This window comes from Jaculus jaculus, chromosome 13 (assembly GCF_020740685.1).
Source record: "Jaculus jaculus isolate mJacJac1 chromosome 13, mJacJac1.mat.Y.cur, whole genome shotgun sequence".
NCBI classification, from domain to species: Eukaryota; Metazoa; Chordata; class Mammalia; order Rodentia; family Dipodidae; genus Jaculus; species Jaculus jaculus.
The window spans coordinates 47,012,154-47,029,489 of NC_059114.1; the positions used below are offsets into that span (position 1 = coordinate 47,012,154).

Below are 17,336 nucleotides of genomic sequence, written 5' to 3' on the forward strand. Positions count from 1 at the left end.
AATCCCAGAATTTAGTGTAGGAGGACTGTCCTGAGTTCTAGGCCAGTCTAGGGAAGAGTAAAACCCTTCCTCCAAAACCAAAATAAGAGAGCTGGAGAGATGGCTTAGTGGTTAAGGAGTTTGCCTGCAAAGCCTAAAGACCCAGCTTTGATTGCCTAGAACCTATGTTAAGTCAGATGCACACAGTGGCACATTGTAGCTGGAGTTCACTTGCAGTAGCTAGAAGCTCTAGTGTGCCCTCTCTCCTGAAACAGGGCATGGTAGCACATGCCTTTAATCCCAGTACTTGAGAATCAGAGTTAAGAGTTACTGTGAGTTTGAGGCCAGCTTGGGACTACAGAGCAAGTATGGGGTGGGGGGGAGGAAGGAAGGAATAGGAATTAGGATCTCATGTATAAAATGCCAAGTTGAGACTTCAAAATGGCTTATCTATTTTGATGCTGTATTTCCTTTAAGCTAAGGTCCTCTCATTCCTTTACTATAAAAAAAAAACACATTGCCTAACTATATATTCCAGTTATAACAATTAGGAATTATAGATATTTCTTAATTTGTGGGGATTTGTGAAACATCATTATTACATGTAAAACAAGTTGGGTTTATAAGCAGTGTAGTCAGTGTTACTTCACTTCATGTGGTATATAAAATCATTTTTATTGATGACTTCCATGATTGTAAAGAATATCCCATGATAAGTCTCTCCTTCCCTCCCACTTTCCCCTTTGAAACTCCGCTTTCCATCATATTACCTCCTCCTCTTTCCTTAACCCTCCCCCCCCTTTTATATTGGCCAAAGAGTTAAATAACTGAATTCCCCCACCCCCCTCTCTCTCTCTCTTTGGTTTTTCGAGGTGGGTCTCACTCTAGCCCAGGATAACATAGAATGCACTATGTAATGGTAGCCTCAAACTCATGGCAACACTTATACCTCTGCCTCCTGAGTGTGAGGATTAAAGGTGTGAGCCACCAGCCTGGATGGTTTTTTTCTTAAAGGAAAATTTATTTCACTACAATAAAATTCAGGAAACGGGTTTAATTACCTCAAATCTAAAATAAACCACAAAGGAGCAAATACTCATTGAATACAATGTTTACCTCCTTGGAATTTGGAAAAGGCATTCTTTAAATTTGCTTGTTTTTAGAAAAGTACAGGAACTGATTTATTTTTTTTAAATAAATGAGCACTTTCTATTATGAGCTTTTTAGTTTTGTTTATTTTTGAGGTAGGGTCTCACTGTAGCTCAAGCTAACCTGGAGTTCACTATGTATTCTCATGGTGGCCTCAAATTCATGGTGATCCTCCTATCTCTGCCTCCCAAGTGCCGGGATTAAAGGCATGTGTTGTCTTGCCCAGCTCATGAAGGCTATTTTTGTTAAATCATGTGAGCCTTTTCTGGCAGGGATAATTATGATGCCTTTTTTTATTACATACTCAGTAGATAGTATAATCGAAGCATGCCTAAGAGGCTAGGTGAACTCAAAACTTGTATTTTGTTTTCTGAAAGTATTTGAACTCCAGTGGCATTAACAATTTATGTACATTTCTATGCTCTCACATAATTAACTAAAACCCTGTGAAAGAACTGAGATGGAACACAACTAAACAAAATGGTATTTAGAATGTATCAACTACTACTCCTATGTCTCTGAACACTAGAATTGTCTTTTGAAAATAGGGCTGGAGAGATGGCTTAGTGGTTAAGACACTTACTTGTGAAGCTTAAGGACTCAAATTCTATTCCCCCCACCCACCCACACACAGGTGGTGCATGTGTCTGGAGACCCCAACAGACCCTTATTCTGTCTTCCCCCTTCTCTATCTCATATCAAATAAATAAAATTAAATTAAAATAATGGCTGGAAGGAAACCACCCAGATTCCCTTAGCTATTCTACAATCAGATATTGGGGTTAAACTTTCTACTTGCATCACAAAACACTGCCTTATTATTGGTCACTTTAAAAATGCCTGCAAGCAAGGGGCACATATGTGAAGTTCATGAAATTCAGAAAAGGGACTAAACAAATGCACCAATTTAGAACTTCTGAACATCTTCATATTATAATAAAAATATGCTTAGAGCCAGGTGTGGTGGTGCACGCCTTTAATCCCAGCACTTGGGAGGCGGAGGTAGGAGGATCACCAACAGTGCGAGGTCACCCTGAAACTCCATAGTGAATTCCAGGTAAGCCTGAGGTAGAGTGAGACCCTACCTCAAAAAACAAACAACAACAACAACAACAAAAAACACATACACTTAGGAAGTATTTAGAAGAGTAAAATGGTATTCTATCAAGTATGGTCTAGTTAAAAATTATATTCTATGCCCCCTGTTTTAAAGTGTGGCTTGTCTTTCAAAGTGTTGGAAAGAAGGCCTAGAGCAGATAATTATTCATGTATCTCCCTAAACCAACCATTATTTTTTAAATTTTTTTGTTCATTTTTATTTATTTCAGTGTGACAGAGAGAAAGAGAGAGAGGGAGAGAGAGAATGGGCGCGCCAGGACTTCCAGCCACTGCTAACGAACTCAGACACGTGCAACCCCTTGTGCATCTGGCTAGCGTGGGTCCTGGGGAATCGAGCCTTGAACCGGGGTCCTTAGGCTTCACAGGCAAGCGCTTAACCGGTAAGCTATCTCTCCAGCCCAACCAACTATTATTAATGTGCTCTACTAAACCTGTACTTTTTGGTAGTGTCTCACTAGTATAAAAGCTGACGCTGCCTGTCTTCCAAGTGCCAGAATTAAAAACATGCACCATTTGTTTTAAAGTGAGGAGTAAAGAGCTGGGAAGATAGCTCAGTGTAAAGATGCCTGCTTGCAAAACTTGCTGGTCCTGATTCGATCCCAAGTGCCAATGTAAAGCTAGATGCATATGGTGGTGCAAGTATCTGATGTTCGTTTGCAGCAGCAGGAGCCCCTCGTGTGCCCATACCTGTCCAACCTCGATCCTCTCTCTGCTTCCAAATAAATTAAAACAAAAATGGGAAGGACTACTAATTAAAAGGTTTTTAAAAAACCTTTATCACAGGTTGGAGTGATGACTCAGCTGTTAAGGCACTTCCCTGCAAAGCCAAACCACCCTGGTTCTATTCTGCAGTACCCACATAAAGTCAGATTCACAATGTAGTACATGCATCTACAGTTCATGTGCAGTGGCTTGAGGCCCTGATGCACCCATTCTCTCTGCTTCCAAAAATAAATAAATTAATTAATTAAAAAAATTATCACATGCCTAGATTCTACACTAATGTAACTCTTACATGAGATTAAGAATAGTCTCTCTCTTTTGCTGTGTGTATGTGATGTGATATGTGTACCCTTGCAGTATCCCATGCACTCATCTGGGGTGTTCCTTGCACCACTCCACTGCTCTATCTTGTTCTTTTTTTTTTTTTTTTGGCAAATTGTTTTTAATGACAGAGGGGATAGATAATGAATTGGCATGCCAGGGCCTCCAGCCACTGCAATAGAACTCCAGACACGTGTGCCACCTTATATGCCTGAGTCACTATTTTTTCTTTCTTCTCAGGTAGTCTCTTATTCTAGTCCAGGCTGACCTGAAATTCACTATGTAGTCTCATGAACTCACTGCAATCCACCTACCTCTGCCTCCCCAGTGCTGGGATTAAAGGCGTGTGGCACCATGCCCAGCCTAAGTCACCTTTTGAGTTTGGCTTACCTGGGATCTGCAGAGTAGAACATAGGTCCTTAGCCACTAAGCCATCTCTCCGCCCCTGCTCTTTTCCTTCCTTCCTTTTTTCTTTATTTTTTTTTTTTGGTTTTTCAAGGCAGCGTCTTACTGTGTACCAGGATGACCTGGAATTAACCATGTAATTCCAGGGTGGTCTTGAGTGCTTGGATTAGTGCCCTGCTCAATCTTGTTTGAGTTTCTTACTGACACCTAGGCTTGCTGCTTTTGGGGAGTCCCAGCTATTCCTTGGTTTTGGTTCACCTTTTGAGACCCTGCTGTATGTGACCACACTAAGCTGCTTATGTGGTTTCTGGAAATTGATATCTTCCAAGCCCTCATTCTTGTGCAGAAAATACAGTTAATCTGCTGAACTCTCTCTACAGCCCAGAACCACCTTTAGAACTTACAAGTTTTCATGGAAAAACTACCTACAACCTTGATATCTTTGTGGGGTTTTGTTTGTTTTAAAATGGGGTCTTGTTATGTTGTCTGAACTAAATGAAGAACAGGATGGTCTTGAATTCATGATAATTTTACCTCTGTCTTCCCAGTTACTGGGATTATAAGCAAGAGCCACCATGCCCAGCTCTTAAGAGATACTTCCAGAATGACACATCAGGGTATAATTTAATACTTTTTTTTTTTTTTTTTTGAGGTAGGATCTTGCTCTGGCCCAGAGTGACCTGGAATTCACTATGTTGTCTCAGGCTGGCATCAATCTCATTGTGATTCTCCTTACCCCTGCCTCCCAAGTGCTGGGATTAAAGGTGTGACTCACCATGCTCAGTTATATAAGGGCAGGCTTTTAAAGGAATACTAAAATGAAAATTAGGATGGGTAACTCAAGTGTCAATACAGCAAAAAGGCTTAAGTGGGCAAATTTTCTTAAAGTGAAAGAAGTTTGAAATTCTGTGGATATGACCTAGAAGGGAGCTAAAGACCAACCAACCACCAACACTTAAGTAACCCCAAAATATGATAAGGGCACTCCTAAATGAGAAGTTACATTATGTTTTTACCTAAATCTCCTATTTCATAGTAAGAATTTTTTTCTTGGTGGTTTTTCGAGGTAGGGTCTCACTCTAGCCCAGGCTGACTAGATGTAGTCCCAGGGTGGCCTCAAACTCATGGTGATCCTCCTACCTCTGCCTCCTACATGCTGGAATTAAAGGTGTGCACCACCACACCCAGCTTTCCTATTTCTTTATTTTGTGTGTGTGGTATACTAAGAACTTTTGATTATTTAGGCTTAATATTACCATTAAGTGAAGATAACAGATTTTCCAAGTTATGCAGCAATACAAGAGAGCAGGATTAAATGTTTTTAAAATGAATTTTTCATTATCTATATCCATCACAGAAATTTTTTCCAGTCACATTTATATCTGTAATAGTCCACTGCTAGAGTAAATACTTTTCCAATGATGCAGATAACACAGAGAACATCAGGTATGTTAAGGCAACTAGAAAATATGAAGCCTCCATGTGCTTAAATTTCAAATTGGCCTAACCTACAAATATAAATTCTACGAATCACTCAAATAAAAAAGTCTAAAATAATTCTCAGATACACCCAGTATTTTGACAGAACATACCCAAACTAGGTAGAACCTAAGAACTTTATAGTTTAAAAATACCTTTTGCACTTGGGATAGAGCATCCCCTTGAATCCACAATTTCAAATGTTTTAACCACTCATTTAAAAAAATTAAATCCATTTAAGTATTAAAATTTGGAGGAAAAAAATGAATTACAAATAAAATAGAAACTATTGTCTGATAGGTTTTTAGCCCTTTTGTGATCTTTTCTGATGTCCCAACAGCATTTGACTCCAATGGCAGAGATTTTACATTCTGAAAGATCACTTTTCATTGGAAGAACTGTAACTATTCTTGAAATCAGGTATTTTTCCTCAGAACATGTAATTTCTGCTATTTTTCTAGGTAAACAGGAAAGGAGTAACATAGAAAAAATTGATCAACAATGTCTTTTTTTCTTTCTTTTTTTAAGAGGTAGGGTCTCACTCTAGCCCAGATGGACCTGGAATTCACTATGTAGTCTCAGGCTGGCCTTGAGCTCACAGCAATCCTCCTACCTCTGCCTCCCAAGTGCTGGGATTAAAGGCGTGCGCCACCACGCCCAGCTCAACAATGTTTAATGGACCTTTTCATCACATTAATTTATATCAGACCCAAACCTTCAATTTACTACAGGAAAAAAAACCTAAACACCTAAATTGCACGATACAGTTAGTATATTGAACAAATTTTCAAACAAGTAACACTAAAAACATCTACTAGATAAAAATTGACTTTTAGAGTTTGGGGCTCTATTCCTTCCTTTTTTGTTTTTTCTTAAGACAGAGTCTCAACATATGAAGTCTTGACTGGCCTGGAATTTGCTATGTAAACTAGGCTAGCCTTGAACTCAAGAGATTCACCTGCCTCTGCCTCCCGAGTGCTGAGATTACAGGCGTGAGCCACCACGCCCGGCTGGGGCTCTATTTCTTGAAAGAAAAAAATCTACGAACCCCAAATTTAGCATTTATGTTAATTTATTTGATATGAATTAATGATTAAAAGATTAAAATGCTGAGGTCTGACTGGTAATATTCTTCAACAGGATACTAAAATATGATTTAGTTATACTTAAAAAAAATCAATATTCACTAAAAATTTAACAGGAACTGATATGAAAAGAAAATGCCCCAGATGTTACTGTAAAGAAAAACCCTGTAACAGTAACCATTAAATCAATTTCATGGATATATTTAATTCTAATTAAACAGATTACTACAAAGCACATCAGAAAAAAAGAATGGTCATCAACTATAGATCAAGCTAGTGGGGTGCTATACATTGACTTTAAGTCAACTGCATATATATGTATATATGTGTATATATACATATATATATAAAAATAGGAAAAAAACACCTGTGAGAATGAGTTGACATTGAAAAAGTTGAAAGAGAAAAGACAACATATTTAAAAGGGCATTTTGAAAAAGTTCCCATTTTGCCAGATGTTATAATTAAAGGAGAATTAGACTCCCCCCCCATGACTATACCAGAAGTATTATAAGCCTAAGTCAGAAAAAGATTTTGTTTATAAGAACACAGAGCAGGATACTGTAATTGATTATTAAAGTCTCTAAAGGGACAGATGCAATATGGGATAATAAAAAGTGAGCTTTGAAGTATGTTTAAGGAAGTTGTGGAAAAGGAGGAAAAAAAATGATGAAAATTTTCAGTTGTAGTATGGAGAGTTTGTGTTAAAGGGAAATTAAAAAAGGAAGAATGAACTAATCTAAAATATGAAACATACTGTGAAACAAACACCAGGGCTCTACATTAACTCTTTCCCTATAGCCACAGATAAGGAAAAAAGAGAATTGTTCAAGAATACATCTTTGACTACATACAAATCAGCAATCAAGACAGATGGGAGAGCTGAAATCTAGCATCCTAAATGGCAGAGCACATTGAGTTCGGAAAAAAAAATATATGCTTAAAACAATTCAACAAAGCAGACAAAAAAAAAAACCTGCTTAAATATATGATTAAGAAGAACATATTGATGCCCCCCAAAAACCAACAAGATAATCCCAGTAGATGACAGCTTTGTGGCCAGAATCATTCTAGGCAGATTGCATTAATGTAAAGCCCTGGTTAATATGTTCAAAAACAATTACCTACCAAATAAAGCGTTCTCAAAAGTATAACAATTCTTGATCAACTCAATGTCATCAGACTACAGAATTAGAGTAAAAGATATAGGTAAATACAGAATTGGCACTACAACGTAAAAGAAATTAGAAGCATCTGTTGCTTTAACTCACCTTATTAGAATGAACTGGCAAATCACATATAGAGCACAGATGGGGATAACCCTTCGGTAAGAGTCCATGGAAGTCTTCAATATTGCTACTTGGAGGAGCGCCCCTCTTTTTCTCAAAGAGAGATCTCTCTTGTAAGGGGCCAGGACCACGTCCCATTCTCTCATACTCACTGTCAAATTTATGATAGTTATGCGAGGTCTCACCAAAAAAAGAATCATCCCTACACCTTTCTCCATCTCTTAATCTGTCATCTTCATAATCCATTCTGTCATAATAACCAGATTCTTGAGAACGACTTCCATGGTCATAATCAAGCACTGGGTTGAGACTAGGACCACGATCATCAAAGCTATCTCTTCTAAAGTGCCTTTTTTCTTCCCAATCATCCCTAGGTACTCTGTATGGCGGCTCCCGTGTAGCAGATCTGCCATCTCTACCATAACTCAATGTAGGGCCTTCTTCAGTTCTCCTCCTTTTAAGCTGTAGAAGGATTTGGGGCAAATTCTCAGGAGTAATCTTGTCCTCTGGATAACGACTCAGTTCATCTAAATCTCTAGCAGACAGACCAAAGCTGGCCAAAATGTTACTGGCCTGGTCTGTATCTCCACGGTGTTGAGAAGACAAAGGGAGTGGACCTCTACTTCCAATGTTAAATATAGACTGCAAATTATGGGAAGAAGTACTAGCAGAAGACAGTGCACTATGAGCTCCTTGTTGATTCAATGAAGAACTCATTCCAAGATTCATTAAACTAGCAAGGCGTGCAGTACCCTGGTTCATCCTTCCAAGAGATGCTGGCATACTTAAAGACTGGGTAGCAGCAGCAAGAAGGCCTATTCCTGCTGCAGACAGGTCACGCCCATGACCCTGTGAGTCCCTACCGAGAGATGACTGCTGGAATGACTTGGACATTGTAGAACTATATCTCTTGACTATTTTATAGATAAAAAAGTTTTTTAAGACGGTCAAAAAGAAAGTTCAAACTAGAAAGCTAGGTTAACTTTGCTTCAAAAAATGGTAACGCCAAGAAAAAGGATCAATAAGGACTGGAGAATCTTCTTCAAGCTGAGAACCAGCAGACAACTCTGTAGAAAAATAAGCAATTTTAGTCATAAATCCCTTTAAGTAGATGCCGTTTTTTTAAGAAAAAAAAAACTTATGCATCATGTTGACTAAAAAAAAAAAAAAACATTTAAGATCTCAAACTTACAAGGAATTTATTACTTATCTTAAACAGATTCCAGATGTATGCAGGGCCTGCATAGATATTTAAAAAGTAGCTTTCACGCTAAAATTTAACAAAAGGAATTTCATGCTGAGTTTAAAAACATTTAAATTCAATGGCTAGATGCTTGAGCATATCAAAATCTCATGAAAACATAGATGGGTTTCTTCTTTTAGAAGAATAAAAATACACACTCTAGTATGATGCTTAAGTTTTAGGGGAGAAGACTAAAAAAATTTGTTTTTAAAAAATCAAGGTCAGCAAGTCAAAGATGAACCAGTTGTATTCTGCTTTAGAAAATGAGATCTATTATCACTATCAGAAAGAACCAAGTAAAATCACAAGTAAATGAAGCTTAGGGTGTCAAGTACCTAATAAGATCTAAGATCAAATAATAGTTGAGAACTTCATGTAGTAAAATTAATTCGAGGTGAAGACAGATGTGAATAAGAAAAATAAGCCATACAACTACCTTCTTATTGACCATCCTACATTAGGCAGTGCTTATTTGATACCTACTCTCGTAAGGTAAGGAGAATCAACTTTGGTCAGTATAGAAATAGCAGACCTACCAAGAAAAACCCAGGTACAGGAAATATAGGTGATTTAAAGAAAGAACACATTTTCAAGTTAGCACCTACCAGTGCTCATTTAATGTTCAGGGTTACCACCTCTCTAGAACTCAAAGGGTTAAAAAAATTAAGACCTTAGTAACAGATTTCAGCAACTTTTCATAAGAACAGCCCAATCACCTGAAAATTTCAAGACGTGTTTCTGATGAAATGATCTACTGACATTATTTTATCTCAGTAATTGTCATAAGAGGAGCATTTAAAGCATTTGATTCCCATATTAATTCAGACATAATAAAATGTCCTCAGTGAGACAATTTTATAAACATAAACACAGAGACAAACTGATAAATTTGACCTAGAATTCTATTCTGAGGCATCGCTTACTCAGTTTTGTATGTGTGAATAACTATACACCTAAGCATTAATAATTTATTAAGCTTTATATACTAAAACCCAAACACAGTACCCAATGGTTACAAGTTTATTACGAGATCAGTTCTATCCATGATAGATTAAAGGAAGGATATACTGAACAAACACAGTGGCAGAATAAGAATAAAAAATATGTTACAGGCAAGAAAGATTTGGACTAGATTTAAAACAAATAGATGAAATTAAAAAAAGACACAAATGCTATCAGAGGTGGCTGGAGTTACAGATGCTTTTGCACACCAAGAAAGATGAATTTGAGAAGACACCAAGGAAACTAGCTCTTCACAAGATGCATTCAATGTAAACCTACTTAAGCTTTAAGGTAAGATTAATGAAGAGTTAGTCACTTCAGATGAAAGTTTTATTGGTATAGCCTAAAAATGCCATACCAGACAGTGGGGTAAAAATTTCAATTAAAAGGAAAACACCAACACCTTCATTTTTCAAAATAAAAATGTTTAAGCATTAGGGTTATTATTTATTGTAGCTTTGACATTTATTTTATATCCAAAGCTTTTTACTGTTCAAAAGTTTTCTGAAAGAACTATTCCTCTCCCAGAGAAATTATAATGGCATTCGATTATGTATAAAATCTTCAAATAACCCTTATTTTAAGGAAATAGCATTGTAAGTTACAGAGATACTGATTGCATTCCTGGCACTTCATATGTATCAGTGCATCTGGAAAAATTAAGAGAAGGTGAAAGATGACAATTTTAAAGACAAAACATAAAATGGATGTCAGAAACTCAGAAGTGGCAAGACAAACTATGCAAATACTAAAACAGGGTGCAATTTCATGAATATAACCTTAATATTTTTAAGATACTGAGTTTCACCTTTAAATGGAACTCCATAGAACACTGGAGTAATATTACTGAAAAGGAACTTAAGTCAGACTTTTGATTAAAACATTAAAAGCTCACATAAAACACTTTTCAAAAAAAAAAAAAAAGCTAAATATGGTACTCATGGCTAAAATCCCAGCATTCAGGAAGCTAATATAAAAATACCTTGAGTTTGAGGTGAGCCTGGACTACTTAGTGAGTGCCAGAATAGCATGGACTACAGAGTGAAACTCTGACTCTAAAAAACCAAGAATGTGCTGTGTGTGGTGGCACATGCCTTTCTTTAATCTCAGCACTCAGAGGTAGAAAGATCAGTGTAAACTTGAGGACAGCCTGGGATTAGAGATCCTATCTAGAAAAAGGAAAAAAAAATATATATATATATATATATTTATATATACATACACATTATGAACAAGAATTTTTTTGTTCATTTTTATTTGAGAGTGGCAGAGAGAAAGAAAGAGAGAATGGACGCACCAAGGTTTCCAGCCACTGCAAACGAACTCCAGATGCATATGTCCCCTTGTGCATCTGGGTCTTGGGGAATCAAAGCCTCGAACCCAGGTCCTTAGGCTTCACAGGCAAGCGCTTAACCGCTAAGCCATCTCTCCAGCCCAGGAAATTTTTATATTATAATTGAGAGAAATCAGATATGACAGCATTGATTAGAAAATTTATTTATGACAACAGTTCCTCCAATATCTTTAGTCAGTGTTGACCTAAGATGTATAAGCCATTTTTCACAGGTTCATTTACATGATACCTGCTGCGCATTATCAGTCAGTACCATATTGAAATGGTTACTAAAACACAATTTATTAAAAATAGGGGGTTGCAGATGTACCTCAGTAGATAAGAGTGCTTGCTTAGCATGCATGAATATCTGGGCTCAGTCCTCAGCAGTAGTGCAATAACATATGCCAGTGACTCCTGCATTAGGGAGGTGAAGGTAGGAAGATCAAAGTTATCTTTGGCTATATAGTGAGATGGAGCTATGTAGCCTAGGATGAGACCCTGTTTCCAAAAACAAACAAAAAAAGAAACTAGGCCCACCAGCACCTTTTTAAAAACATTTTTATTTATTTATTTGCAAGCAGAGAGACAGAATGGGCATGCCAAGGCTTCTAACCACTGCAAATGAACTCCAGATGCATGTGCCCCTTGTGCATCTGGCTTACGTGGATCCAGGGGAATTGAACCTGGGTCCTTAGGCTTCACAGGCAAATGCCTTAACACCTAAGCCGTTTCTCCAGCCCATCACCACCACCTTCTTATTAACAAGGTCTCACTGTTAAGCTTCAAACTAAAGATCATTTTGCCTACAATTCTCAGAACGTTGGGAGGGCATGTGGCTCAAGCATGGCCACACAATTCATTTTTCTTGGATTGGAGTGATGGCTTAGTGGTTAAGGCACACTTGTCTGTGAAGCCTAATAACCAGGTTCAATTCCCCAGGACCCACTTAAGGCAGATGCACAAGGTGGCAAATGCGCCTGGAGGCCCTGGGGTACCCATTCTCTTTCTGACCTCCCTCAGAAATTTACTTTTCTTTTTTGCAAGTTAAACCAGTTTTATTTTTAACAATTAAGCAAAATAGGGGCTGGAGTGATGGCTTAATGGCTAAGGTGTTTGCCTGCAAAGCCAAAGAATCTCAGTTTGACTCTCCAGAACCCACACAAGCCAGATGCACAAAAAGGGGGTGCATGCATATAGAGTTCATTTGCAGTGGCTGGAGGCCCTACCCATTCTCTGTCTCTCAAATAAATAAATAAAAACAATTTTTAAAAATTTAAGCAAAATCAGGTAGTAAGTGGTAATCTTGTAATTTTTTAATTTTTGGTTTTTCAAGGTAGGGTTCTCATTTTAGCTCAGGCTGACCTGGAACTCACTCTGTGGCCCTAAACTGTCCTCTTCAGCCTCAAAATGTTTGGAGTGCAGGAAATAAAGAATTGCACCACCATGCCTGGCTCAACAAATCTTTTAATCTAGCTCAGTCTATGGCATGCCCATCTCAATTCCAGTCTACTTCAAATGAAAAGTCCTCTTTGGATCCCAAATTTATATATAGTCCTGGGCATTCATTTGCAGCAGTAAGAACTCTCTGGTGCACCCACCTATGCCACATGTGAATTCAAGGTCATTCTGAGACTGCATAGTGAATTCCAGGTTAGCCTGAGCTAGAGTGAGACTCTACCTCAAAATAAATAAATAAATAAATAAAAAGATAAACCAGGGGCTGTAGAGATGTAGTGGTTAAGATGATTACCTTCAAACCCTAAGCCAGGTTTGATTCCTCAGTACCCACATAAAGCCAGATGCACAAAATGACACATACATATGGCGGTTGTTTGCACTGGCTAGAGGCATCCATTCCATATCTGTCTCTTCAGTGCTTGCAAACAAATTAATTTTTTAAAAAGATAAATCAGGGACTGGAGAGATGGCTTAGCGGTTAAACACTTGCCTGTGAAGCCTAAGGACTCCAGTTTGAGGCTCGATTCCCCAGGACCCATGTTAGCCAGATGCACAAGGGGCACCTGTGCCTGGAGGCCCTAGCACACCCATTCTCTCTCTCGAATAAATAAAAAATATATATATTAAATAAAAGTTAAATCAACTAGGTGTGCTGGTTAATCCCATCACTTGGAAAGCCGAAGTGGGAGGATTGCTATGAATTTGAGCCCAGCCTAAGACTAGATAGTGAATTCCAGGTTAAGCCTGGGTTAGAGAGCCTAACCCCCCAAAAGGGGGGGGGGGATATAGAGAGATGACGCACTTAAGCACCTGCAAAGCCTAAGGACCAGTGTTGGAGTCCCAGTAACCTCACAAAGCCAGATGCACAAGGTGGCACATGTGTCTGAAGTTTGCAGTAGCTGGAGGCTCTGGTGTGTCCATTCTGTGAGACTCTTTCTCTTCTCTCTTTCAAATAAGCATTTTTTCAAATAAATAAATATTTAAATAAAAGGATAAATCAACTTACTTTATTTTTAAATATATTTTATTTTTATTTGAGAGAGAAAGAGGCAGAAAGAATGAATTGGCTCACCAGAGCCTTCAGCCACTGCAAACAAACCCCAGAAGCATATGTCATCTTGTGCATCTGGCTTTTGTGGGTCCTGGGGAATCAAACTTGGGTTCTGTAGCTTAGCAGGTTAGTGCCTTAACCACTAAACCATCCCTCCAGCCCTCAACTTACTTTTTAAAAGCTTTTATTTTATCTTACTTATTTGAAAGAGGAAAGAAGCAGAGAAAGAGAACACCAGGATCTCCTAGCCACTACAAACTCCAGATGTATGCTTCTGGCTTAATGGATTCTGGGGAATCAAATCTGGGTCCTTAGGCTTCACAGGCAAGCACCTTAACCACTAAGCCATCTCTCCAGCCCTTAACCACCTTATTTTTAAGTAAAACACACACACACACACACACACACACACAATCTCACAAACTGTTAGTAACTTTGACAGGATCAAGGAAAAGAAGGTGATCGTAAGTGAATAAATTAAACCTCTTCTTCATTCCATACTGCCTACTGATTTTTACCTTCTCATCCATCAAAATGTTGCTATATTCCCTATTTTCTGTGATAACTCCTTACTATTTCTACCTTTCACCTTCCTTGCATCCAAGCTCAGAGCTCCTTACCCCCAATATAAACAAAAAGAAACACTCGGTTTACTATCCTGCAAAAAAATTTTTTTCTACCCTACTACTTACCATATGAAACTTCATTTTAACATTTATTTATTTGCAATGGTAGGGGGAGGGAGGGAAAGAGTGCACACCAAGTCCTCATGCCACTGCAAACAAACTGAAGACATACGTGCCACTCTGTGCATCTGACTTTACATGGGTACTGGGGAATCTAAACCAGGGGCCATCAGGCTTTTGGAAGCAAGAGCCTAAAACACTGAGCCATCTCTTCAGCCCTCATTACAATGTTATTGTCTCAATTTTTTTAAACTTTTACTTGAGAGATAGAGAGAGGGAAAGAGAATATGGGTGGATGTGAGAGGATGAGCATGCCAGGGTCTCTAGCCACTGTAAACAAACTCTAGATGCATGCACCACCTTGTGCATCTGGCTTACATGGGTACTAGGAAAATCAAAATTGGGTCCTTTGGCTTTGCAGGCAAGTGCCTTAACTACTAAGTCATCTCTCCTGTTCCCTCCTAACAATGTGAAATTTCTTTCATATAGTGGTTCTGTTCTATTCATTTTTTTTCCAAGGTAGGGTCTTGCTCTAACCCAAGCTGACCTATTATTCCAGTCTTTTTTTTTTTTTCCTCCGAGGTAAGGTTTCACTCTAGCCCAGGCTGACCTAGAATTCACTATGGAGTCTCACGGTGGCCTCGAACTCATGGCAATCCTCCTATCTCTGCCTTCCAAGTGCTGGGATTAAAGGCGTGTGCCACCACGCCCAGCTTATTCCAGTCTTTAAACCTACCTCATACCCCAAAAAGGATCTGCTTGGTACTCCATAACAGTCAGTGTTCATGACTTTAAAAAAATTTATTTAAACCCTGAAATTCTCATTTCTCAGGGTGGTTCTATTCTTTCTTTTAATTTTTTTATGCGGGGGAGGGGGAGTGAAAACGAACTCGACACATGCGTCACCTTTTGCATCTGGCTTACAAGGGTTCTGGAGAATCAAACCTGGGTCCTTTGGCTTTGCAGGGCAAGTGCTATAACACTAAGCCATTTCTCCAACTCTCATCACTTTTTTCTTTTCTTTTTTTTTAAATACTTTATTTATTTATTAGAGAGAATGGGTGCCCCAGGGCCTCCAACCACTGCAAATGAACTCCAGACGCATGTGCCCTCTTGTGCATCTGGCTTATGTGGGTCCTGGAAAACGACTGGGGTTCTTAGGCTTCACAGGCAAATGCCTTAACCACTAAGCCATTTCCCCAGTCCACTTTTTGGTTTTTCAAGGTAGGGTCGGTTTCGCTCTAGCTCAGGCTGACCTGGAATTCACGATGTGGTCTCTGGCTGGCCTCAAACCCACAGTGATCCTCCGACCTCGACCTCCTGAGTACTGGGATTAAAGGTGTAAGCCACCACGCCTGGCTCATCATTTTGTAACCCTAGCACGTGGGAGGCAGAGGGAGGAATGCTGTGAGTTCGAGGCAACCCTGAGACCACACAGTGAATTCCAGGTAAGCCCGGGCTATAGTGAGACCCTACTTCGAAGAACCAAAAAAAAAAAAAAAATCAAGCCTGGTGTATCATGTACATTAATCCTAGCACTTGAGGGACAGAGGTCCTGTCTCAAAACAATAAAAAAAAGATGTGGCTCATACCTGTAATTTCATCATGTGGGATGTATAGAATAGGTATATCAGGAGTTCAAGGACAGTCTTGGCTACATAGCAAGTTTAAGGCCAGCCTGTTCTATAAGACCTTAACTCCAAAATACACTAACAAAATACTAATGTTTCTCAGTGTGTTCCAGTATTTAAATGCAAAACTTAATCCTCCATCGTGTTTTCCAGAATACAGTAGTTTGCACATGGGCAATTGTATAATTATTAAAATGGCAATGAAAGGAGATGGCTCAGTGGCCAAGGCACTTGCCTAAGGAACCAGCGAGTACCCAGTTCCAACAAGAAGCGAGATGCAGAAAGTGGGGTATATGACTGGAGTTTGCTTGCAGTGGGGCCCCAGTACACCGATTTCATTCTCTCTGCTTCCAAATAAGTAAAAATATTTTAGGGCTGGAGAGATTGCTTAGACTTAGGGGTTAAAGAGTTAAAGAGTTAAGGATCCTGGTTCGATTTCCCAGTACCCACATAAACCAGATACACATGGTAGGACAGGCATCTGGAGTTTGTTTGCAGTGGCTTGACACCCTGGCTCTCCTATTCTCCTTCTGCCTCTTTTTCTCTCTCAAAAATATAAAGCTACCCAAAACATAGGCCATAGTCGTGGCTCTTGGTTTCCCACCAGGAATAGATTGTAAGACCCTACTGCTGAGGATTACACATACTCAGGCTGCAAGGCCACTGAGAAATCCTGCTGGAACTGAGCTGATAACCTTCTCCATGCAGACCAGCTGACAGAAAGCTGGAAGAAGCCATTCTGCATGCAGTTCAATGGGAGAAAGAGAAAACACCAGTGAAGATACCCAACAGTGGACACTGCAAGCCTTGTATTTGGCCAACCAGGCCAAATGAGCCAATGGGTGCAATAGTGGCACCTCTGTCATGGTGGAAACCAACTGCCCTGCAGGCCCACTCCATGGGAAGGAATACATCCCTGATACTGAAAACTTAAAACAGGGGTAGTCATGAGCCCTAGGGGTGTAACATTTGCTGCTGCCTGGCTAAATGTATGTACTATGCTTATCAAACTGCCCAGTAAGCACTTCTCTTAATGTTCATACCCTTATATTAATGCTACTCTCACTTTGGGTAGAGAATCTTCTCTTTTCAGATGGCAGTGACCTTGGGATGACTCAGAAGGCATCATGGTGCTGGAAAGAAGTGACAGGAGTGCTCAGTACTGTAATATCTCTACTACACCTTCCAAGGCTCAGGGTCTAATGTGGAAGAGGTGGCGGAAAGAATGTAAGAGCCACAGGAAGGGTAGGACTCCTTAGAATGTGCTTCCCCCAGACACAAAATGGCCTGGATATCCACGACTTCACAGTGCCTGACACTACCTACACAAGACCATCATAAGAGGAGGAAAAGATCATGACATCAAAATAAAAAAGAGGC

The 17,336-nt window shown here is 39.2% G+C and overlaps 1 protein-coding gene across 5 annotated transcripts in view; it reads right to left on the minus strand.

Moving 5' to 3' along the window:
* Positions 1-17,336, minus strand: part of Matr3 (matrin 3) — a 58,346-nt gene that overhangs the window by 19,330 nt on the left and 21,680 nt on the right. For 3 of the 5 annotated variants that reach the window (XM_045132018.1, XM_004652443.3, XM_004652444.3), the window contains exon 2: positions 7,532-8,616. The exons of the other annotated variants lie outside the window; for them this stretch is intronic. In XM_045132018.1, coding sequence (XP_044987953.1) covers positions 7,532-8,443 — 912 coding nt within the window. In that variant the 5' untranslated portion in view covers positions 8,444-8,616. The remainder of the gene's footprint in view (positions 1-7,531; positions 8,617-17,336) is intronic. 5 annotated transcript variants of the gene reach the window in all.